Source organism: Vipera berus (assembly GCF_964194415.1).
Source record: "Vipera berus genome assembly, chromosome: 7".
In the NCBI taxonomy this organism is placed as follows: domain Eukaryota; kingdom Metazoa; phylum Chordata; class Lepidosauria; order Squamata; family Viperidae; genus Vipera; species Vipera berus.
The window spans coordinates 27,930,704-27,955,368 of record NC_138209.1 but is presented as its reverse complement, the minus strand read 5'-3'; the positions used below and the strand labels follow the sequence as shown (position 1 = coordinate 27,955,368).

At 38.4% G+C, this 24,665-nt stretch overlaps 1 protein-coding gene across 1 annotated transcript in view; it reads left to right on the top strand.

Moving 5' to 3' along the window:
• Positions 1–1,894: 1,894 nt before the first annotated feature.
• DCLK2 (doublecortin like kinase 2) overlaps positions 1,895–24,665 on the top strand; it is a gene marked incomplete at both ends in the record, with an annotated part of 68,634 nt that continues 45,863 nt past the window's right edge. The window contains 3 exons of the mRNA XM_081333233.1: positions 1,895–2,321; positions 12,802–13,136; positions 22,741–22,843. Coding sequence (XP_081189359.1) covers positions 1,895–2,321; positions 12,802–13,136; positions 22,741–22,843 — 865 coding nt within the window. The remainder of the gene's footprint in view (positions 2,322–12,801; positions 13,137–22,740; positions 22,844–24,665) is intronic.

The following is a 24,665-nucleotide window of genomic DNA, read 5'->3' as shown; positions in this document are numbered from 1 at the left end:
GGTGATGGTTAATCCTATTATGTCCAAAGGTCATGTCCTGCTTCCCTAGGGCTGGGGTATGTAGATTTTAAGGCATGTTTTCCTGCCTCTTTAAGATCCTTTGAGGAAATATATTTTTCTGCCCTTTTAATATTTCCTTCTCTGGGGAGCTGACTTCCCACACAACATTAACCAGATTTTTTTTTCAAATACTGTACAAGTTTTACTCTTTAAGTGTAAATTAATAAAAACAATAAATAAAATGTTACATGTAAATAAGCAAAATGTTACAGTAGTAACAATAATTTTTAGGTCAAGGTTATTAAATATCTGAAGCTTGAACGTTCCAATACCTTTTGACAAATAACATGGTAAACAAAACAAAGATGGGCAGAGAAATTAAAAAAGGGATTTTAAAAGACATGTGGCAGGAGTCTGCAGATATACAAAAGAAAGGATATACAAATGAAATGAAATGACAGAATATCTCCTGACATATAGCATATAACAGGAATGAAACTGATTAATGGAAAGTGCATCTAGTGAAACTCTTGTTATGTTCATTCATACTAGGATTTTTTTAAAAATATTTTTGTTGTTATTGTTGAATTTATCATCACATCTGGTGAACATCCTGGATGAATTTGTGCATTAGGCAAATGTTCATGTAGTAAGTTCAGACAAGGGTTTTTTATTATTATTTTTGTTGTTATTGTTGAATCTATTCATCACGATCTGGTGAACATCCTGGGTGAATTTGCGCATTAGGCAGCCAGTCCAATGGATTAGGGTGACAAGGGAAACAATAGGCCTGATTATGGAGCTCTTAGTCAAAGCCAAGTTATTTTAGGACCCAGCAGCAATCTTTGCTGCTGTCCGTTACACACTGCATAGCTATTAGTGCACCGGGTCGTCCCTGTCGCTTTGCTCCTTCGGTTGGATCCTCTGCGCCTGGCTTCCGAAGCGGTTGCAGGCACAGGAAAGCAGCGAGAGGAAGCCTGTTTCCTCCCCATCCCAAACAGCAGCTTTCCTTGCAGAGGGGCGCTCGCGCCGGGACATCGCTGGCAAGGAAAGCTGCCTGGCCAGGCTAGGGCCGCCAGCTGGGTCGTGCATGCGCCTGCGCGGGCGCGCCACTGCCTAGGGCGAAAGCGGGACACGGATAGCTCTGGCTGGGGTCTTTCCCCTACTTGACGCGCCAAAGCACAAAACGCCTCATTGGGCTCGCCTTCTCCCGCCGTTATCTTAGCGCGGTGCAGCAGCCGGCCGAGATTCTGGCTAGAATTCGGGTCCTCCTTCGGGGGCGGGGCCACGGAAAGACCGCGGCGTCCCCACCTCCTTTCTCGGTAGCACCAAGGAGAGGACGGAATTACTGCACGGGGTCGCCGCCAGCTGCACCTTCTCCGCTTCGTGCTTTTAAAACTGGATGGAAGCCGCCCGGGGGTTTGGCGGAGCCTCAGCGGCTAATAACGGAAATCCCTCAGCTGCTGCTGCTGCTGCCCGTGTCCAGTTCTTGCGGCTGCCCGCGGGCTGCGAGATGCTGAGCTGCGGCTCCAAGAAAGCGCTCGGGGCCCCCGCTTCGGTGCTCGCGCGCGCCTGAATCGAGAAAACGACCTGCTGCCCTCCTGATGGACACGGAGTCCCGGGTACAGCTAAGGGCTGCTGCTGCTGCTGCTGCTGCTGCTGAATCTCGGGGGAAAGGTCGTGTGAACGCCGAGTCGCCGAGGGACCCAACGCTGCTGCCCTTGTATGGGTGGAATGCTGAGCGGGATACCCACTCCGGGTCGTCTCGGTGGCCAGGGGGCTTAAGAGGTGGCTTTTAGGGGGTGCTTTAAAAAAATTATTCTTATTATCCCGAGTTTCATTTGGAAAGCCGAACGGGTGGGGTGGGGGCGTTGCAGGCGACCAAAGCCCGTCCATGGCCAACCCGCGGCGGAGCATTGAGCTGGAGCATTTCGAGGAGCGAGACAAAAGGCAGCAGCAGCGCTCGAGCTCCCGCCGGGGAGGGGGCAGCTCCACTTGTAGCAGCAGCTCGGGGCCCAAAGGCAACGGGCTCATCCCCAGCCCCGCGCACAGCGCCCATTGCAGCTTCTACCGCACGCGCACCCTCCAGGCCCTCAGCTCGGAGAAGAAAGCCAAAAAGGCGCGCTTCTACCGCAACGGGGACAAGTACTTCAAGGGCTTGGTCTATCCCATTTCCAGCGACCGCTTCCGCTCCTTCGACGCCCTGCTGGTCGAGCTCACAAGGTCTCTGTCCGACAACGTCAACCTGCCCCAGGGCGTCCGGGCCATCTATAGCATCGATGGCAGCCGAAAGCTCTCCAGCCTCGACGAACTGGTGGATGGTAAGGAAAGCCGACGCCTTAGTTGGCTGGATTTCGGTCTTTGGGCATAAGCGCTGAGTTCGGGGAAGCCGCTCTGTGGTGGGCGTGTTTAGTGGTGTAGCCGAAGCGGCTATCCAGGGCGTTTTCACAAGTGGGATTCGCACAGATCTGTTCATATTACCCACAATTCTTAGATGATGTCACCCTGTTTCAGCTGATTCGCATCGCTTAGTAAATCAGGCTATTCTAACTGGAAACATCCGTGTATATGTGTAGACCCTGCCTTGGTTTCCAATGAAGGGAAAAACGCTATTTTATTGGGCAGGGGAATCTTTGAAGATTGAAATGCGGGTATTGGCAGGCTGTTGTGGCACTGGGCTGTTCCAAAATGTGAATTGTTTTTTTTTTGTTTAAAACATGATTTAGCATTGCCAGCTGCCTGTAAATAGCTTGAGACAGGATTAAAAAGGACCCTGAGTGATATTTGCAAAAAGAGTCAGGATGTGATAAAAATTCACTGTCTGAGACTGGTTATTGTACAGAGAAATGATAATGGATAAAACTGACAGTTTCTGGGTTTATTTTTATATCCCTGTTTTGTGGTTGAAAAAAATGACTGTTATCAGATGCTATTTTAAAGATTGAAATGATTAAACTTTCCAGGTATCTTCCATGAACAAGTACAATCAAAATAAATATATTTTAAAAAATCTATTGGCTCAATAGAATACTGATACTATATGAGGCCTCCAGCATTATTTTGAAACATATAATTTGATTTTTGAATGAAACGTGTAACTTAGTTTTCTAGAAGTTTCTGCTTACCTGTTACTTCACATCATTCAGTGTCCATATTCAGAGTTATTGTAACGATTAGGTTTACATACTTGTGTTTTTGAAATATCAGTTTGACATCCATATATCTCTGTTACAATAAGCATACATTAGATCAGAGGTGTCAAACTCTCAACATCCCGTGACATGTCGCAACGTATCGCGACTTTTTTGCCATTGCTGGCAATGGGCTGGGCGCGGTTTCGGTATGATGCATCCGGCCCATGAGCCGGCAGTTTGACACCTCTGCATTAGATGAATTTTTAGATTTTTCTGTTTTTTATGAGTATATATGTTTTTGCTGATTGCATGACATGAATCTATTCTAGACTGCTGAATGATTTGCACCTTTATCTTAATGTACAACAATGGTTCTCAACCTTTTCTTCACCACAGACCCACTTTAAATACCTTTTGTGGCCACAGACCATAGCCACGGACTGCCAAGACTTAACTCAAGATTTAAATCATAACATTTCTTCAAGCCTTCACGGACCCCCTGTGACAACATTGTCATGGACCCACAGGTTGAGAACCACTGGTGTACAGGATTGCTTGGCTGATAACTCATAACTTCATCTACACAATACCTCAGTGCAAAGTGTTAAGTGCTATCACATTCAGGATCACATGGACAAATTCCAATTAGAATTGTTTATTCAAATAAGCAGTTTCTTGTCTAATTCCTGTTCCCAAAGATATTGTGAAGGGCCACCTGTCAGTGTGACCTACTTTAGTGATTCAAACGAAAAGAGAACATTATCCCTGTAATTCTATTACCTCCTGGGGAAATGACAAACTTTAGAGTTGAAGATAACTAAGCAACTAGTCTGAGTAAATATGGATGAAATTGTATTTGTAAATTGATAAGAATAACACAATCTGATTTTTTTTCTTAATTAAAAAGGATGTGTATTCAATTCCTGTATTCCAGTTTCAATCGCAAAACATTTCATCTGAGACATCATTTTGTAAACATTTAATACCAATTTAAACATATATAATTGTAGAACTCTGAGAAAATAAACTTAAAAATCAAGATCAATCAATTAAAACTAAATGAATATGACTTAAGGTATGTTTAGGTAGAGAATCCAGAACTGATCTGCAAGAATTGGGTAGATTTTTTTTCTTAAATGCTATTTTGTATTTAATTTTTAAAAAAATCTGTATGAAAATGTATAATCCTCAGTACAGATACGATGTTTATTTAGGTGTGCTTAAATGATCTGGTGCCTTATTCCAACTTCTTCAGGCTATAAAGTTATACATTTCCTGCTAGGAGTCTGGAGGAAAGAAACTTCTGTCTACTGATATTGTTTTCCCACTTCTACTTTATAAATACTGTACTGTACAGTTGCAGTGTATTTTCTACATATCGCATATTAAGTGGTATCATAACAACTAATACCTTTATGTAGCCAAAGCTTGTGGTTTCATATGACACCAGCAAGATAAAGTAAAATAGTAATGATGGCAGCTTTACCATATCTGCTGGTATAATAATCTTAAACAGGTTCATAATTATATTTTTCATGTTTACCAATTTTGGAGGGCAAGGAGTGCAGTTGATAGACTGATTACATAATCTGCATAATCAAGCTGAAATTGACTGTTCTGTTTTACACTTGATCTCAGCCAAAATGCTGAGAAGGGATAATTCTCTTTTAAATGCGTTGCCCAGGCGCCACTGCCCCATGAGGCTGGGCAGCCATTGCGCAAGATCCACTGCCTCTTCAGGCTGCTGAGGCAGTGCTAGCTGCAGCCAGTGGGCAGAGGAGGCAGCTCCAGACCCCCAGCCACCCCTCCACCTCCTCCTGCTTCCCTCTATGGCTGGCCAATTGAGGGGCTTGGAGCAGCAGGAGTTGCAGTAGCTGCCGCCCCTGATAGAGCCCCCTTCCAGCCATCCTGGTGCCATCTCTGCCCATGCCATTGGGGCTGCGGTGTGGAGGGGAGACAGTGGTGGCTCTGATTCCCCCCCCTGCCAGCCAACCCCCTTCCAGCACCCTGCTTGGTGCCCCTTCTATGCAATCCTACGTGATCGCGGTGTGGATAAGAAGCTTCGCTGGCAGGGGTGGCGGCTTTCCTCTGCGGAGGCATCTCGGCCCTCCTGCCTCCCTAGCCAGACCCCCTCACCTTTCCCCAGCTGGGACCTGCTGACCCCCCCCCATCCTCCTGCAACCACCTCAGTCCGAGATTCCTGCAGCCCCTGAACCGTACCCTCCTGCCCCCGTCCCCCAGCTGGTACCTCCAGCAATTCCACAACCAGGAGCTCCTGCTCCCCACCACTGGGACCTCCTGCCCCCACCCCAACCAACCCCCCCTAAGCAGCCCACCCCAACCAAGGCAGAGGAAAGGAAAGACAGAGAACTGGTTGTTAAATTATTTGAAACCCAGTACTGGTTAGCAGTAACATCAACTTAAGGTAAGCCCAATGCATTATATAGGAAAAATAAATATGTTCCTCTTTAAGGAGTGGTGCTATGGCTCAGCAATTAGACCCTGTGCTTGTCAGCTGCTCAGCTGCGTGATGGGGTGAGCTTTTATTATTACTTACACCAGCTCCTGCCCACCTTGCTGTTCTAAAGCATGCAAATATGACTAGATAAATAGGTACCATTTCAGTGGGAAGGTAAAAGTGTTCCATGACCCTCAGCATATACAGTAGTTAAGCTGGCCACATGACCACGGAAATGTCTTCAGACAACCAATGCTGGCTCCCTCAGCTAACAAACAAAGATGAGCACCCCTCAGAGTTGGATTCAACTGGACAGGGGGAACCTTTATCTTTATAAATATGAATAGCAGTTTATCTGTATAAAAAAGCTTGTAGAGTTCAGTAGTGGAATGGGTTCAACCCTGTCATGTCTGGCTAAGGCCAGAGAACTGCTGTCTGAAAATCTCTGAAAACTATTATACCTGTTTTTACTGGACTAAATGGAGTAATGGACCAATTTCAGGAAATATATTTCTAAGTTTTAGAATTCTATAATTGGCTTTTTATAAAACTGTTTTCTTAGAATTATTGCTTAGCAGTTGTAAGGGCACACTGTAAAATTAACTGATTCTAGTCCATATTGTTGTAGTCTTGGAAATCAGTCCAAAAAGATAGGTTGGAAACAATAGTTGTTTTAAAAAGTTACAGCTAAATAAATAGAAATTTAGTTGCTACATTAATTGATCACAAACTCTTAAAGATTGTAGCAACTTAAAGACTAACAGCCTTATTATGATGTAAAGCAGACATGTCAAACACAAGGCCCGGGGCCCGGATCTGGGCCGCGAAGCGGTTTCATGTGGCCCGCGAAGCCATCCTGGAAACAGTGAGGGAATGGCCCCCACTGCCTTGGCCCTGGCCCGGAGACCCTCCTCCTGCCAGAGACCCTCAGATCTGTCCCACTCCTGCCCAGGCCCCCATAGGCACCCTTGATGCGAATGATGTAGAGCTGGCCACGCCCACCCATTAGGCCATACACACTCTAGCCATGCCCACCCAGTAGGCCACGCCCACCCTGGCCATACCCACCCGGCCCCCTGAGGGCAACCGCAATGCTGATGCGGCCCTCAACGAAATTTAGTTTGACACCCCTGATGTAAAGTGTCTGTTATATCAGAAGCCTTAAAACAAAATTATGAGTTACAAATGTATCTATGATTTGAGAAATGCCAGACAGAGGAGCAGCTACCTTATTATGTGACCATTTAGGAAACTGATAATAATGTAGATATGTACTGGTGAACTGAGATAGTGTGTGTGTGTGTGTGAGAGAGAGAGAGTATAACAATAAGTCCTTTGTTATCAGTCATCTCTACAGTAAATTTTTATGTTTCATTGTAACTTATTTTTTCATAATGAAATCTTGCCCTTGCTGTGCCTTTGTTAAAAAATGGGTATTTTAAAGTTAACAACAGACCCTCTAGCTTTTTGAATGTAGCCATATTTTTGTTTGGATTTAGTTTCTTTTTTACAAAATGAATAATAGACTATGACCAGCAAAGGATGACATTAAGACCAATGGGACAAGAAAATCTCACAGAGCTGCTAGTATATATATTTATTATTATTGAGTAATTTGAGTCACAGTCTAAGAATGGTGAAAATTTAGTAATTCAAAATTATTAAGGTAGCTCCTAAGAATAGTAATAGCACTCAGACTTATATACCGCTTCATAGTGCTTTACAGCTCTCTTTGAATACTTTACAGAATCAGCATATTGCCCCCAACAATCTGGATCATCGTTTTGTAATGTAGGATGTAGAAAGTTCCAAGAATGTAGGAAGTTCCAAGCAAGCTGGGTTAAAAAAAAATAGGGTGTTCAAGTAGAATAAAGTTAAAATTCTCAAATATAGAGTCCTTTAGTTATTGCTCTGAAGGAACCAATTATGGTTGATAATAACAATGGATTCCTTTTTCCATAAATGCTCAATTTTGATCTGCATGTCTCAGGATATGGTATTATTACAAGCAGAAATATGAATTCATAATTCTATAAATTTTATGTTTGGGGCCTGTAATAAATTGTCATAGATGGCATTAAGGCGGAGCTGGCACTTTCAGTCAGATTTAGTTTCTTCTGGCCCGGAATGAGTTCTCTTGGATCAGGATGCGGGTTCTATCAAGTTGTAGATATCTGTGCTGTAGACCAGCAGCCCCCATCCTTTTGGGCACCAGGGACTGGTTCCGCAGAGAAAGATTTTTCCACAGACCATAGGGGTTGTGTGGTTTCGTGTGCTGCTTGCATCCCGCAGATGGGGCTTCGCTTATTTGCATGGCCTGGTTTCTGGCATGCTGCAGACCAGTGCTGGTCCATGGACCGGGGGTTGGGGATCCCTGCTGTAGATTGCAGTTGGTGGTGTCTCAGTGGTAGCTGGATGCACATACATTTTTGGGTAATAGGTAACAATAAATGTATCCAATATCTAGTTCTAAAGAAAGATTCATTAAAGAGAGTGTAGATTCTACTTTCAGATTAATAGTGAAATAAAAATGAAATTTTACAACAGCCTTTGTCCATGAATCCAGATAAGATGTAATTATAATAATGATTAAATTGCCTCATGTAGTTAACACATTATGCAATTCATGCTGCAAACTCTGATCTATAAATATTTATGTGTTAAGGTACCATACGTTTCCTGGTTCTTAAGGAAGAATTAACCTAATTATGCTATATATTTTTAGCAAGTATTTTTCCCATTTTAGAAATAATACATGACATAAATGTATCATTTTTATTTTTATAGATGAAATTTTAAAGTTTGTTAATTCTGCTTCAACGTTATGATACAGAAGAGACAAAACTGAGGGGCTGAACTTAAATTTATTCCAGGGAGTAACTGTTTCAGCTGCATAATTTATTTTAAAGAATTAATATCCATTACTTTAAAATCATAGTCCACCTTCTTAGGAGTGTAAGACAATGCAAATTATTTCTATCTCCAGCTAACTCTTATAATAGAACATTAAGCTTTATGGATGAGTCAAAATTTGATTTGCTAGCACAAACCTTATACCACATTTATCTGTAGCTGACATATTTACCTGCTTTGAAAGAAAACTGACAATAGAGTTCAAATAGACTTGAGTAACTAAAATAAATGGGGTTTAGTCTGTGTGTAGGAGTGTGAGTTAATAAACATGCAATCACCATAGCAAATTATTTCAGATTGACTCACATTTATTTGCAAAAATCTGTGTGAAACTTGCTTCTCCAAGGGATAAAAGGAGGGAAGAGAAAAAAAATTCTTGATTTAGAATTGATCAACCTTAACATTAACTATCTTCCAGAAAAGTTTTATTTATATATACTTTGTAACTTTAGGATTAATTTTAATAACTTATCTTTGTCACTCACGTTCTCCCAATCCTTATTTCCTTCTTTTGCTGTTTCCGAACTTCTTTTAGTGAGGAATCTTTTTGTTGCTTCTGTCCTCTATTTAAATGCCAAGGCAGAGTTAAATTCTCTATTTATTTGATGTCTTTTACTTTTATCAGCCTTATGCAAACATCTGTCTATCTTTGAATGCCCATTATGCCCATATTGCTGAATGTGTTGGAAGCATATGCCCTGATTTACACAGGTATAGCATTTTATGTTCCCAGTAGGTATCTTATTGCCTCCTGATCAGGAAGAAGCTTTCAGAAACAGAAGATGGCAAAATTAGATAAAATATTGTAACACAACTTCATCCAAGTTTCTTATGTATTTCTAGTTTTAACCACTTCCATCCTAAATCACCTAATCTTATCCATAATTCTCTCCCTAATGTGAATTGGGAATATTGCCCAAACACATTTGTCAGTAGGGGTCTCTGTCTGTCTGTCTGTCTGTCTGTCTCTCTCTCTCTCTCTCTCTCTCTCTGTGTGTGTGTGTGTATGTGTGTGTCATATCTATACAATACTGCCTTCTTTGCTCAATTATAGTCAAAGACTTCTGAAGGGAGCCATGTTTGTGCTACTAAAGCTTTTCCTGTTAAACATAGAACTAGCCAAATTATCTACTCTTCCTTAGGCCATTTCCAAGGAACTGCAATATATTCAAACATTACAAAGAAGGATTCGATATTCATCCTATGAAAGTTTTAAGATCCTCAGATTTTTAAGTCCTTTATTTCCACTAGGCAAAGTTGAATGTTTGTGTGTGGGGGAGGACTGGAGGGTTTGGGTTTCCCTCAGAAGAGCTCCCTCCATGTCCTGGAATTCCTTCCTTCTTTCATCAATCTTTCCAGTCAGTCCCTGCATTCAGATTCTCTCCACAATCTAATCCTCTTCCCTTCTGGCTATTCTTTTTCTTTTCTCATCTTGCTGCCTAATCGTATGTCTCCTCATCTGTAGCCAGGCATCAGGTGAAATTGGTTTACTTTGCAGTGGCACTTAAATTTTAGGGTCTGCCTTAACCCCAACCAATTCTTCCTTTTCCTCCATTTTCCACCTCCTTGCACAACCCCTAATCTGTGAATATGTATCTAGAGGGTGATACTGAAAAGAGTGACCCTCTTTTGTAGAGCTCCAACTCTTCTAGGACCAAACTTCATTTTCCTGGTTCTATTTTTCTTTTCATTGAAGATTGGTATGTGATTTGCTTGAGTAATGTACCATCTCAACACTGTCCCTAAATGCGAGGGAATATTTTTGGGAAACGGTACAGGCCAGCAACAAACAGACTGTTTTAATCTTCTGTGTTTCCAGGGCGACTTTTATTACAGAAAATTTAACAAACTTATTGTCCTACCTTTTACCTTACCACTTGTTATTAAGCCTACCCTCTATTATCTTATATACTGCTCAAAAAAATAAAGGGAACACTTAAACAACACAATGTACTGTGTTTAATAGTAGGATGTCTTATTTTGTGTTCCCTTTATTTTTTTAGCAGTATATTTATACCAACAGCTATGTCTGTGTCTTATTCCTATAAATAATCTATAACAGTTCTGTTGATTGAATTTATACCAAAGCCTTTAGCCATCATTTAACCACATTCTAGTTGACCTTTGTTGTGTCGCCTGCTGTTCTAAACCGCGGCTGAACATTGGCTTGGCAGTTTGTCAGCCTGTGCAGAGGCGAGAAAAGGAAAATGCTGTACCAGCTGCTGGAGTGGTAAAGCTGTTGGGCTCCACTTTTCCCTTCACCTTGTATGTTGCTGGTTTGCTGAACTTTAAGCTTTCTCTTCCTTTACTGTCAGTTGCCTGTTGAGCTAACAGCTGTTTCACTCTGTTGGCTACATCTTCTCCCTTTCCTTCTGTTCTCTCGCACAACACAAATCTTGCTCCAAACATGCCTACGCAGAGACAATCTGGTGCTCTCAGCATTTTCCTTTTATAATTGGATTCCAGGTGTGTTGCGATGCTTTTCTGACTGCCTTAAGATCCTGGGGGAAAAAACAAAGGAAGGAAGAGCTCATGCTGGCCTCTGTCAGGTTTCCTTCCATATCGATGTAGTATGTTCTGTCTGCATAAATTCTCTTATTAAAAAAGTGCTGTGCTGTGGAAGAAAAATTATACCCAATTCCTCTTTGGGCTATCGAGCAGGTCTACAACAAACATATGTAATTTGAAATCTCATTTGTAAATATTGGTCAAATGAGAATCAGATGAGGAGTTAGATGGGCCTTGAATAAGGAGTGAAGCATCAGTTTCATTGAGAAAGAATATTTTTTTTCTACCAAACAGACTGTAGTATTGCTTATGGTTGTTTCCAGTTGAGTAAAAGACCAGGCCACTTACCTGTTCTTCAAGCTCCAAATTAGTGCCGCATTGTCCTTGACAGTGGCTTACTTCCAGTGCTCTGATGGGGCTTAGAGGAAGTGACATTGACTGTTATTTATAGGGCAAGGCAGAGAGAATTTTGATAGTGTTTTATTTTTGCAACTTTTATCCCAAGTGGCTGCCCTCCCAGAATAATGGCATACAATCTAAGCAGTTTTGGTTCATATTAATGTATTTATCTAGGTAACTTACAGTAATATGCTTACATTATTATACTGATTCTATATTCCTAATTTATCCTTTAGATCAGAGGCCCCCAACCTTTTGGGCACCAGGGACCGGTTCTATAGAGAAATATTTTTCTGTGGACCAGAGGGGGCATAGTTTCGTGTGCTGCCTGCATCCCGCAGATGTAGCTTTGCTTGTTTGTGCAGCCTGGTTGCTGGCATGCTGCGGACCAGTGCCGGTCCATGGGACCCCTGTTTTAGATTCCTTGGAATGGAAGGAACTTACTAGCAAGAACTATAAATCCAGCACTTCTGTATTATTTTGATTGGCTGTCATGGCTAGGAATTTTGCTAATAAATTCTGCCTCTCCTTTTACAAAATGCTGGGTAATTAATAGCTACTTTAATAAAGTAGAATTTATAGGTCTGTGCTGTTTTTTAAAACCGAATGTCATTTATTTGTTTTAAAAAGATGCATATACCATTCCGATCATAAGGAAGTGTGAGTGTCTTGTATTCTAGCTACATAATCACTTATGAACACTGTTACAAGTTGCTACCTATGCCCTATGGAAAAGCAAGCTACTATTAGGATTCCTTTTGGAATCCTAATAACTCTGGTTCCAAACTGTTCTCTATGTGGTTTTACTGGAGGAAACATAATGGAGAATGACACCTCTATATTCAGGTTCATTATTGTGAGAGTATACGTATGTCTGAAATTGCTAGGATTGACATGGAAAACATTAAGAGTATTCATAAATAGGAAATAATTTCTTGAATATTTAACATCAGTGCCTACCAAATCCATAGAACTGGAGAAACCATTGCATTGTTTTTGTTTCAAATATGAATGTCGTGCAAATTTTAGTTCTTAGTACCAAGGACTAATAGCCCAATATAAAAGACAGCAGGCTATTGAATATTAGTTCCTGGCTTTAACAAAATGCAAGATCTCTTTTCTTAATGCTCTCTTTGTCACCTTCCTAATGATATATATTTATTATTCTAAGAAAAAAAAATTCTGGGCTTGATATTACTAACTTAATCCAGAAGGTTATCCTTGAATGCCATTGTTTTATTAATACTTTTCTTTATGCATTTCAAAAATTAAGCATTTGCAGATACTCCAATGACATATACACACATATAAATAATTGATTGTTGAAAGCATATCAAGTGAGAGCAAAAGAAATAACATCTTTATTTCTCTTTTTTTCCTCCACCCTAGGTGAAAGTTATGTATGCGCTTCCAATGAGCCATTTCGGAAAGTTGATTACACTAAGAATGTTAATCCAAATTGGTCTGTCAACATAAAATCTGGGTCATCTCGATCCTTCACATCCTTAATATCTGCAAAAAGTGAAATAAAGGAGAGCAAAGACTTCATTAAACCTAAACTGGTAACTGTTATACGCAGTGGAGTGAAGCCACGAAAAGCTGTGAGAATTTTGTTGAATAAAAAAACTGCTCATTCCTTTGACCAAGTGTTGACTGATATAACAGAAGCTATTAAATTAGATTCAGGCATTGTCAAGAGAATTTGCACATTGGATGGAAAACAGGTAAGAAAAATTTACTACTGATAATAATATAAAGTTAAGTTTATTTGCAATTTTTAAATAGTGAATTTATTGCATCTAAAAGCTGAATTCTTAATAATTGTAGAAGCTCTTAAAATGCAGTTATTCTTACTTATTCTGCATTGATTCATTTGTGTGGTAGGTGAGAAGGGAAGCAAGGACAGCGAAAAGTTGTGGATTTTTATTTATTATTTTTACCAGAGATAAATACTTTATTTCATTCCATTTTAAAGGTTTTGGAAATTAACTATTCAAGTTAAACTAAACTTGCTTCTTAGTTTCTTATTTTTATAAAACTGATTTTTAAATTTCAAGATTTATTTTTTCTGATGCCTCATTCTCTGGTCATACGCCTCAAAGCTACTATGGCCACAAGTTACAGAAGAGGAAGAGCTTGGCTAGAGGATTCAGGTCCTCCATCACTGACCAACGTTGCATTTTTTTTTCTCAGGTCATTTTTCACATTTCCATTTTCTGTTCCAACTCTTGCTTCATGGCCACCATACACGTTCTTTAGAAGGCAGAAGAGGTGGTTGATCCACCCATTTCTTAAAGGCTATTCAGAATCCCAAGTACAGATCTTTCTGAAATTTCCTTGCCTTTTTCAACATCCATCAGAAGATGCCTCTGCTTCTTATGAAATTTATTCATTTATTCAATTGCTTATTTCAGTTTTGAGGCTACTCAACTGCATATACCTCCAGACAGTTCGCAAATAAAAAAATAAAAACAAAATATATCAAAAATATTTGATAGTTTGATCATTCTTTTTGGTATTGGAATATAAATTGATCTTTTCTAGCCTCTTGGCCTATTTTTCTAATTCCTGCTTACAAACTATACAGCACTTTGTTTATTATTCAATTTATATAGCTGCCCAATTGTAACTTAAAACAAATTTTAAAACCACAACAAAAACATCTGTTTCTTAAAAAAAAAAAAACACCACTGAGACAAATAACAAATGAAAACTAACATTCCCCTTTATAAAATATCTTTTTTAAAAAAAATATGACTTGCTCAATGCCCTAACCCAATGCCCACAGTGCCTTTTGAAAGATAAAGGGGATTTGACCCATCTGAATTTTGATAGTTAAGTTGTTCTATAAGGCAGTTATTGTAATAGAAAAAGCAGTCTTCCATTAGATGACATTATTTAACAGAAGGACCAGGTGCATGTCCACTTAGTAGAAACCAGCTTGCAAAGTAGTGTTATACGCTAGGAGTACAAAAAGTATACTCATATCTTCCCACGCAAATGTATTCTGAGCCAGTTACAACTTCTGAGTTGTCTTTAAGGGCAGTCCTTGTAGAACGTGTTGCAGTAGTCCATAATGAGATGACTAAAGCATAAGCAGATCCTCCCCCTCCAGGAATGTGTCCTGTTGTATGCAGGATGAAGTTAGGATTCATGATCACAATTGCAACCTGTCTCACAGAATCCAAAAGCCCAGAGGACTTCCTCAATTGCATTGCAGCACTGTCTGGGAAAGTGTAATTCTATCCAGAACTAAAAAGTGGAAGGCCTCAGCACCAGGGTCCTTAAAAACCCTATTAACTTGGTCTTTCTAGTGTTAGATTAAAGCCTGTTCTCTCCACCCACAATGTGCAGACGCTAATAAAGAACCTTAGCAACATCACTTGGTCAATGAGTGGCAAAAATTGTCACTGAGAGGTAGAGATGTACAGGTGAATATTATTAGTGCACCAATATCACCCATGATGACAACTGTTTTCATTTATATGTTAAATAAGAATGAGGAGAAGATAGAACCCCACAAAATCATGTAAAATAGGAGCCCCAGGGCTTGATTTAGCCCACCACTACCACCACCACCACCAATAAACAACCCTAGAGCAGAAGTATGTACACACTGTCCTCACCACTCTTGTCTTCCAAGCCACTACAAAAGGATACCATGTTTGATGATATTAAAAACCACTGAGAGTTCAAAATGGTCAAGGATGGATGCATCACTGCATATAATTCATTCTATATAGAATTACACCATTGACAATTTGTCAAACATGGCATTAAGATGATTTGATATATGTCAATATGATTTAGGGCTATTCCATTCTTTTTCATTTTTCCTGAAACATTTTGATTATAGTACTATAATTATTGTTCCTTAAAAACACATTCCCACTCTTCCCCTCACCGATAATTCTTATTACTCCAATTTATGTGACTTGTAATATGTATTATCAATAGCTTTGTGTAGGTTGTAGTGGAAGAGAAATTGGGTAAGTAAAATAATGTACTTAATATGGATTTTTATTACTAAAACCAGAACGATTTCCTTTTTATTATAGTTATTTTTTCTGATAATTGAAAGCTGTATAACACTGGTTGATAACTCTTTGCTGGATTATGAATATGAACATTCAATATAAGTTGAAGTCTTCAGTTATAATAAATTTATGGTCCCTCATTTTATCTTAGAAATAGCTTACTAAATATGATCATAGATTTTTCCAGCAACCATTGAATATGTTGACTAAATTTAGAGCATACTATATTGAATATCCTTGTATCAAGAAAAGTAATTATCTCTAGACAGCATGTATACTTAATAATGTTAATATTAGCATACTATGAAAACTTTTTCAAATTGTATGTTTGAACCAAAATCTTACACAATGTCAACATGGCAAAAAGCTATACACAACATTGTTCCACAAATTTAGATGCATTCTTACTACTTACATTCAATTGTTTACAGGTTTCAAAATAAGAAACTAGTGAAAATGGCAGATGCCCAAAGTTTAGACACCTTTCAGTCAGCACTTTGTAACATTTCCTTTGGAAGAAATTACAGCTTCTAAACATTTCCTGTAGCCAGTAATAGACCTTACTCTTGTTTTTTAATCCCACCCCCTCCACACTTTTACTTGTAGTAATCTTCCAAATCAGAAAGATTGTTAGGTTTCCTTGCATGCACTGCATGTTTGCTATTCAACTTTGGCAGTTCCCTAGTCTTATTTCAAGGTTAGTTTTGTTCTGTACTGTTGTCTTGTGGACATGTTTCTGGAGTATTTATTTATTAATTCATTCATTTAGAAGTTTATAGATTGAGCCTTCAGGAAGTGACTATTCCTTGTTGTATGCTGAATCAGTCTTTAGAAAAACATTTTATCTTTTTAGAAATTTCTCAAGGCAGTTGAAAAAAGAAGAAATAGCATTCCATAGTTTCCATGATATAATCTACAAGGTGCATGAATTTTCATAGGCATAGAGATATTTTAATGGTAGGAGAAAAAAATGTAAATTTCCTTTCAGTTCAGAATGAACCAGCCTATTTAAGAAATTCCCTCAAAATGTTTGACATTGTCCACCATAACATCTTAAGTCATGGTTCACTTATTCTTATGATTTTGCAAAGGATTTGAAAAAAGTACTTCAATTAAACTAAGCATGCAGTTTTTGAAACTGCCTCAGAAATTTCAGCTACTTTAATGATTCATATAAAATCATATCTATGATGAAAGTCTTGTGGAGATGCTCTTTAAAGTGGAGCAGACATGTAATTGTAATCAGAAATGCATCTTTATCAAAGGTCAGTATAATTACACTTAAAAAAAGAAATTAATGGGAAAGAATTATGAGTTACAAGATAATTTAGCTGTTAATGCAACTTTGGTTTAATAAGCTGCAGATACATCAATATAGTAATTTTTGCTTAAAATTCAGATATCTGTTCTGAATTGTACTTAATGAATGAAACATGTTTTCTTAAAGATTATTGCATCTATTGCAATAACTTGCAGAAGGATCCATGTCTAAATGTGACAGATTATTCTTAACTATCATCACATTCTATTACAGCAATTCCGATGAACATGATTTACTTATTAATTGCTTAATTAGGTAATATTGCTCAGCATATACATTTGCAATTATTAGTGAGTGTACTGTGCACTTAGACTTCCTTTCCTTTGTCTTCCAAACAGCATTTCCCCTTGCAAAATGTTACTCCGCGTCCTGTTTTCTTAATGTGAATATTATCCAAGGCCACAGAAAGCGTTATATCTTGTACAAAATAGCATTTCAATATCTGTGCTTGATTGATGTTTTACTGTAAATCACATCTGGACTTGAGTATGGTTTTCTTTTCCATTGAAGCTTCCTTTTCTTTCAAAGATGGAATGCTCTTCAGTATTTAAACAGTAGGATCTTGTTTTCATTTACTTGCAGATGTGCCAAATTCAGGAATCTATTATGTTTGCATCTTGGAAGCAATGCAGCTAGCCTGGAATGGTTCCACTTACCAGAACTCTAGAAGCAAGCTCTTAGGTTTATAAGAACAGTGCAGACAGCCAGGATTATTTGAATTTAGCTTTTAAGGGAATTGAGTTGTGAGCTTTCTTCTTAAGCAAAATTACAATAAAAATCTGTTCTAAGTAGGAAGATTCCAGAACATATAGAAACAGATCTATAATATTAAACAATAAATTAACATGGTGAATATATTAAAGAATGACTGGAAGACTAGTTTTAGTGGGAAAATGTCCAGAAACATTTGCATTTTCTTCTTGTACAGACGTTTTTTAAAATCCACACATGTAAATACAGTATAAATATTAATTTGTTGATATTGCTGTTAGTCATTTTGATCACTTTTTAAAAAAATCAGTTAATACTAACAGCATGTACTATTGTACTGGCTGAAGTACTATTGGCTGAAGAAAAAATAAATTGCTTTCAGCATCAACCAGTACATAGAATTTGCAAACAAAGTATTTGTATATGTAAGTTTTGTTTTTTAAATAAACGAGAATCTCATCTTTTTTAAAGCTTAGGAAATTGCTTGCCAGGAAATATACTTCAAAAAGTAGATGAGAATAAAAATATGGATGCAGTCCTTAATATTTCTCCTTTATGTCACATAAAAAAAATCTGCGGCAATCTGGGGTCTGATATGGACTGCACTCCCCATATTTACCTAAAACAAAAGTTCCCCTGTAAACTGATTCCAGTTGTTTTATTCTTTTAAACCACATACAAAAAAATGCCACTAGAAGGACCAGCAGATAGAGCTAAGACTCAGTGTCAATGGAAGAACTTGGTTATTCCTTACATGGCCAATGTATCGGAAAAGCTAAAATGGATATTGGGAAAACACAACATACCTGTGTTCTTCAAACCCACCAATACACTGAGATGGAGCTTTGTCCACCCTAAAGATCAGACACCAAAACATAAGAAGAGTAAGGTAGTGTATGCAATCCAGTTCAGTGAGGTGTATACAGAGTTGGAGAAACCAAGTAAATTTACACAAGAGGGTGGCCCAGTACAGAACCACAGGACCAGGATCAGCAGTATACCTTCATTTATTATCTTTTGAGGATAATAATGTTTCATTTTTGACAAGGAAGATAGATGGGTTGTTAGAGGAATAAAGGAATCCATTTATACCAAAGTGGAAAATCCTTCCCTCAATAGAGATGGATATAATCTGCCCTCCATTTTTCATGCTGCTCTTGCATCAGTCCCCAGGAAGATTAAGACCACTTCAGAGCTCCCCAGGAAACTACACTTAATGATCCATCTAGGGTAAAGGATTTAGGAGTTGCAACTTTTACATCTAATCCAGATTAGGTGAGAAATGAAACTATCCTGGAGGATATACGTGGGGTCTCTCTATCCAACTTGCTCAGACTGAGGAAGCTTCTTGGATAAGCAGCAAAACCATCAAACCATCAAGAAAAGATGTCCAGTTGCCTTGACTCAATTTCCAGAAAGCTCTACCTGGATCACTGAGAATTTTCATTGACATTCTGTTAAAAAAGAAAACTGGTGTATACAGTATGCTACAATTTGCTTAGTGCAGGTCTCCCCTCAGTAGATTGTAGCATATTTTGCTGGTATTTTTGCACTGAATCGATTCGCAAATAAAAATCTTACAATAAAAATCCTAAGGTTTGTACTTTTTTAGTATATTAAAAGTGAACTCAGGGATAATTCACTCATTTCTAATTTGCAGTGGAAATTAACTAAAAATGCAGATATAACACTGCTGTTAAAACTTTAAAGTTTTAAAATAAGAGAAAGAAATATTAATAAAATTCATACTTTCATACTATTTTTGCACTCAAACATTTAATTTTAGATTTCTATTCAGCATAACAGAGGTCATGATGCACATGCTTTTATTAAAAATTGCCATACTCTTTTTCCTGTGTTTGCAGACAGCTTCATACTTCATTTTCCCTGTGTTTTTCTTATGTCTATTTTTAATTCATAAGCATACAGCAGATATAATTGGCACAACACAAAAAGAATCAGTATGAGACGATTGAACAGGAAGAAAAAGAAGAGTCTGAAAAACAGAAAATTATTCTATAGCATATGTTTTCTGCTGTTGCACAATGAGCCTTACAAAGTATGGGTTGAATAATATTGTGTATTCTAGCCAGCTTCTTTTAAGACATTTTATTTTCAAAAAAGGAACAATAGAGATTTTTATAAAAAGAATCTGTTGCATTTGTTGTATTTCTGTGGATCAAGCCGACTAGGAAAGAGTGAGTTATTTCCCTTGCCAGATTGATTCACTAAATGCGGAGAAATTTAATAGTTAATTTATCCTCAAAAAAGACAGTGTAGATGTTTATCTTTTGTCTGTTTTGTCAGTGAGGTTATGCTCAAGCCAATTGAATGTTGGGTGAAGAAAGCTTGTTGCTGAACTTGATAATAGATTCATGCAAATGCTCAGTGCTGCATAGTTCAGCCTACAGATGGTCTTACTGTAAATTCAGCCAGCTCCTTCCCATGATTTAGCTGCCATGACAACTGCACTGCTTTCTAGTGCCTTGTACAATTATGCATGAAAAAGCTGAAAAGAATTCATATTTTTAGCATTTTCCTATTGAAAGCAGCAAAAGGCTTCCTTCAGTCTAGCCAGTATTTATCATTGTCATGGGATAACAAATACAAACATCCCTGTTAAGCAAAGGGAATTAAGTGTTAATATACTTACTAAAGAGTAAGTGTTATTAGATAGAGTTGGATGGATTTTTTTTAGATACAGGTGAAACTCGAAAAATTAGTATATCGTGCAAAAGTTCATTTATTTCAGTAATGCAACTTAAAAAGGCAAACTAATATATAAGATAGACTCATTACATGCAAAGCAAGATAGGTCAAGCCGTGATTTGTCATAATTGTGATGATTATGGCGTACAGCTCATGAAAACCCCAAATCCACAATCTCAGAAAATTAGAATATTATGAAAAGGTGCAATATTCTAGGCTCAAAGTGTCCCACTCTAATCAGCTAATTAAGCCATAACACCTGCAAAGGGTTCCTGAGCCTTTAAATGGTCTCTCAGTCTGGTTCAGTAGGAATCACAATCATGGGGAAGACTGCTGACCTGACAGTTGTGCAGAAAACCATCATTGACACCCTCCATAAGGAGGGAAAGCCTCAAAAGGTAATTGCAAAAGAAGTTGGATGTTCCCAAAGTGCTGTATCAAAGCACATTAATAGAAAATTATGTGGAAGAGAAAAGTGTGGAAGAAAAAGGTGCAAAAATAAAACACTATCAAAATTCTCTCTGCCTTGCCCTATAAATGACAGTCAATGCTGAAAGACAAAGCTTATGAGAAGCCATCAAAAATGCCTTCCCATCAGCTTTGCTTCTAGTGAAGGAATAATCAAGAGAACAAGTCCTCTGCAAAATCATAATGCTCAATGCTCTTAAATAAAATCACATGATAAAGTCATTAGTCCAGTTCTGAGTCAAATTATCTTTCACAATGAATCATAAATTTCTGGAGGCAGCCGCAAGAAACAGTATGATGTCAGTGTTTTGATTATCTGCAGTTACCAAACACTTCTCAAGGGCAATTCCACATACAGTTGTACAGTAGTTCATGGACAATTGTAAGAAAGCTTCTAAACCAGGGGTGTCAAACTCTCAACATCAGGTGACGTGTTGCAACATATTGCAACTTTTCCCCCATTGTCAGGAATAGGGTGGGTGCGGTTGTGGCATGACACATCCAGCCCACAGGCCAGCAATTTGACATCTCTGTTCTAAACAAATAATATCAAATGCATGCTAGAAGATAGCTAAAAATGAGTAGAAGAAATTGCCAAGAAAGCTAAGCAAATAATATATCAAACTTTGTTTTAAGTAGACATTTATTTTCTAGTGTATTCATATTGGTTTATATTATATTTCTTCAATCATCCTTCAAAAAGCACTTTATCCTTAAAGATATCTATATATGTGTATTCGACTATTTGTAACCTTCATGAATTTGTCTACTTTTATATTTTAAATATATATATTCTGGTACCTCTAGCACTGTCACTATTTTGTGAAAGTGAAATCTGTTGGTTAGATCTGATTTGTCATTCACTGAATTTCCTATTATTCAAGTTTGTTTGATAATGTTTCTCGCCACATAATGAAGTTTAATCATGACTTCTTCACCTTCTATATCCTTTCCATGGCCAGGTTCCTGAATGTCTTAGATTCAGACTGGGGCTAATTAATGCTAGATCTGTACAAAATTCAATCTACTGGTGGAGGAACATGCAAACCTGGCATGTATTAAAATATTTTAATGGTACTATAAGAAATTTATTTCCCAAGTTTTGGGGTCCTGAAGTGTGTGACCATAAGGACTTGGATGAAAGGAGGAAAACACCTCTTCTGGTCCTAAGATCTCAACAGCTTTTGATACCAAAACTATGATATGCTTCTGGACTGGGGGCTGAAGGTACCATGTTGCATTGACTGGGTAGCCCCATTCAGTGGTCACAGCAGAAGAAAGGTAGAGTTGATGCTTGCTCTAGTGTGTGATACCACAGAGCTTGGTCTTCTTCCCAATGTTATTTAACATCTATGTGGAACTGCCAGAGTGGTCACCTGTCAGTTAAGAGTGGGATACCATTACTATCTTACATCAATTATATTTTGCCATACTGGGTTAGGGCTGAAGTGCTGTGGAGGCTGTGAGAGTCTTGGGACTGTCAGCTGGATAGAGGTAATGTGCTCTTTCTGGTGTAAGATGTATTGATTGCTTGCAGATAGTTCCTGCCAATGTAGAATGACACTTATTTTTTTGATCCTCTACTGCTTCCAATCCAAATTCAAAATGCTATGCCTATAAAACCTTACACGGCATGAGCCCTGGTTAGTTTAAGCACTGCCTTATCCAAAATGAGTCTTCTCTTCCTTTTAGGTCATCCAGAGAGGGACTTCTTAGGGTGTGTCCTTTTGAGAAGTGAGGGAGCCTAGGTCCAATGCTGTGGAATAGACTGTGCTGGGAATGGCCCTTCAGTGCTGCTTAGTAGAAGGATGTCATTCATTACCTGTTCTTGATAGTTTTTTATTGATGTGATTATTTTTATGTTAAGATCACTGTTGAGATTCATGTACAGCATCCAGAGTCATGACATTGGAGTAGTAAAAAAATAAAAAAAATTGTACATATTCATTGTTTATTTGTGTTTAACTTTCAATGGTACAAGCAACAGTAATTGCCTATGCAAGACAAATAATAAATGCATAATGTGAACTCTGCTTCTCAGCCTCTGGTGGCCCCTTGTGACATGTTACATTTTTTTTAAAGGTTACCTGTTTGCAAGACTTTTTTGGTGACGATGATGTTTTTATTGCCTGTGGACCTGAAAAATACCGTTATGCACAAGATGATTTTGTTCTGGACCATAGTGGTAAGGATACACATCTAAAGTGCTTTATGAATTACAAGAATCCACTTAAGCCAACTGATCATAATATAGACAATATATCGTCCATTCTTCTAGAGTAACTAATGTAATCATATTCTGGAGAAATATACAAGCATATTTATTATTTATTTATTAAACTTGTGATATCATTGAACCATTTAAGTTTCTGACCAATTTATAGCAAGTTGGCTGCTGATTTAATATTTAAGCCATTTAATCAGTTTCAGGTTTAGATACTTTGAATCCTAACAGACCCATTTTTTGGTAAAATACTAAGGCATACCCCCACCCCCAAATTACTAATGAGGAAATGACCAGTGGTTAAATGATTTCATATTATAAGAATTTTCCTTGATTTATTTAATATAGAAAGCTGTTTTACATTTTTCAATATTACCACATTTTTAATGGTTTTATCAGGCTCTTGTCAATATATCTATAGTGTCTATGGGGAAAGGACATTACAAACATTGTAAAGAAAATGGGATCCTATGTAGATCCACTCTGAGGGAAATCGGCAGTTTACAAATATGAAAAATAATTAAAATAAATTAAATAAATATCATTGGCATAATGATAAAACCAAAATGTAATAATAACTTTGTGACAGCTAACTCTATCATGGCTTTCACTGGGTGCCTAGGTAGATGAATGTATCCATGTAGGATGCCATTTGATTGTATGTATTGTAAGAGGAGCCTTGGTGGAGCAGTGGGCTAATGCCTCCTTAAGTAACACCAGCTGCCTGCAATTAGTGCAGGTTCGCATCCCACCAGGCTCAAGGTTGACTCAGCCTTCCATCCTTCCGAGGTAGGTAAAATGAGGACCCAGATTGTTGGGGGCAATAAGCTGACTTTGTAATAATGCCGCTTGGGGGGGGGGCGAAAGCCCTAATAAGCAGGCATATACATAGAATGAAGGCTACTGGTAAGCACATTGATTTGTGCTTAGAGTGAAAGCCGCACTGAGACTTCGGAGAAGGGCGGGATATAAATGGGATTAAAAAATTTTTTTTGAAGGATATACAGTTAGAATTTCAGAACTGGATGCCTCTGATCTTATTCTTATCAATTCACTCAGTAAATTATTTTGGTACCAAACATGATCCTGCAGGCTTTTTATGCATAATACAACATAGTTTTGTTAACACAGCACAAGTGAAACTCTACCTGATTGGAACAATTCCTGTAGCAATCCACCAAAACATTACAATATCCCACTCATCTCTAATACAGAATTTAAAAAAATGATTGCACACTGTACTAACAGAATAGTTAACCTGCTCACAATCATACAGAAAAATATTCTAGTCTCTTATTTTACAGCATCACTAACAAGTTAGTTCGCTCAAATGTAGATTTAAAACAACTTGAGGAAAGTTTTATTGCAATAGAACTCTATACACTGACTTGGCAACTGTAATTTGTTCCATTTGGTAATAACTATTTAGCGGTGGCTCAGTGGGTTAGGACGCTGAGCTTGTCGATCGGAAGGTCGGCAGTTTGGCGGATCGAATCCCGAGTGCCGCGTAACAGAGTGAGCGCCTGTTACTCGTCCCAGCTTCTGCCAACCTAGCAGTTCGAAAGCACGTAAAAATGCAAGTAGAAAAATAGGGACCACTACGGTGGGAAGGTAACAGCGTTCCGTGCGCCTTTGGCGTTCAGTCATGCCGGCCACATGACCACGGAGACGTCCTCGGACAAGCGCTGGCTCTTCGGCTTTGAAACGGAGATGAGCACCGGCCCCTAGAGTCGGAAACGACTAGCACGCATGTGCGGGGGAACCTTTACCTACCTTTACCTTT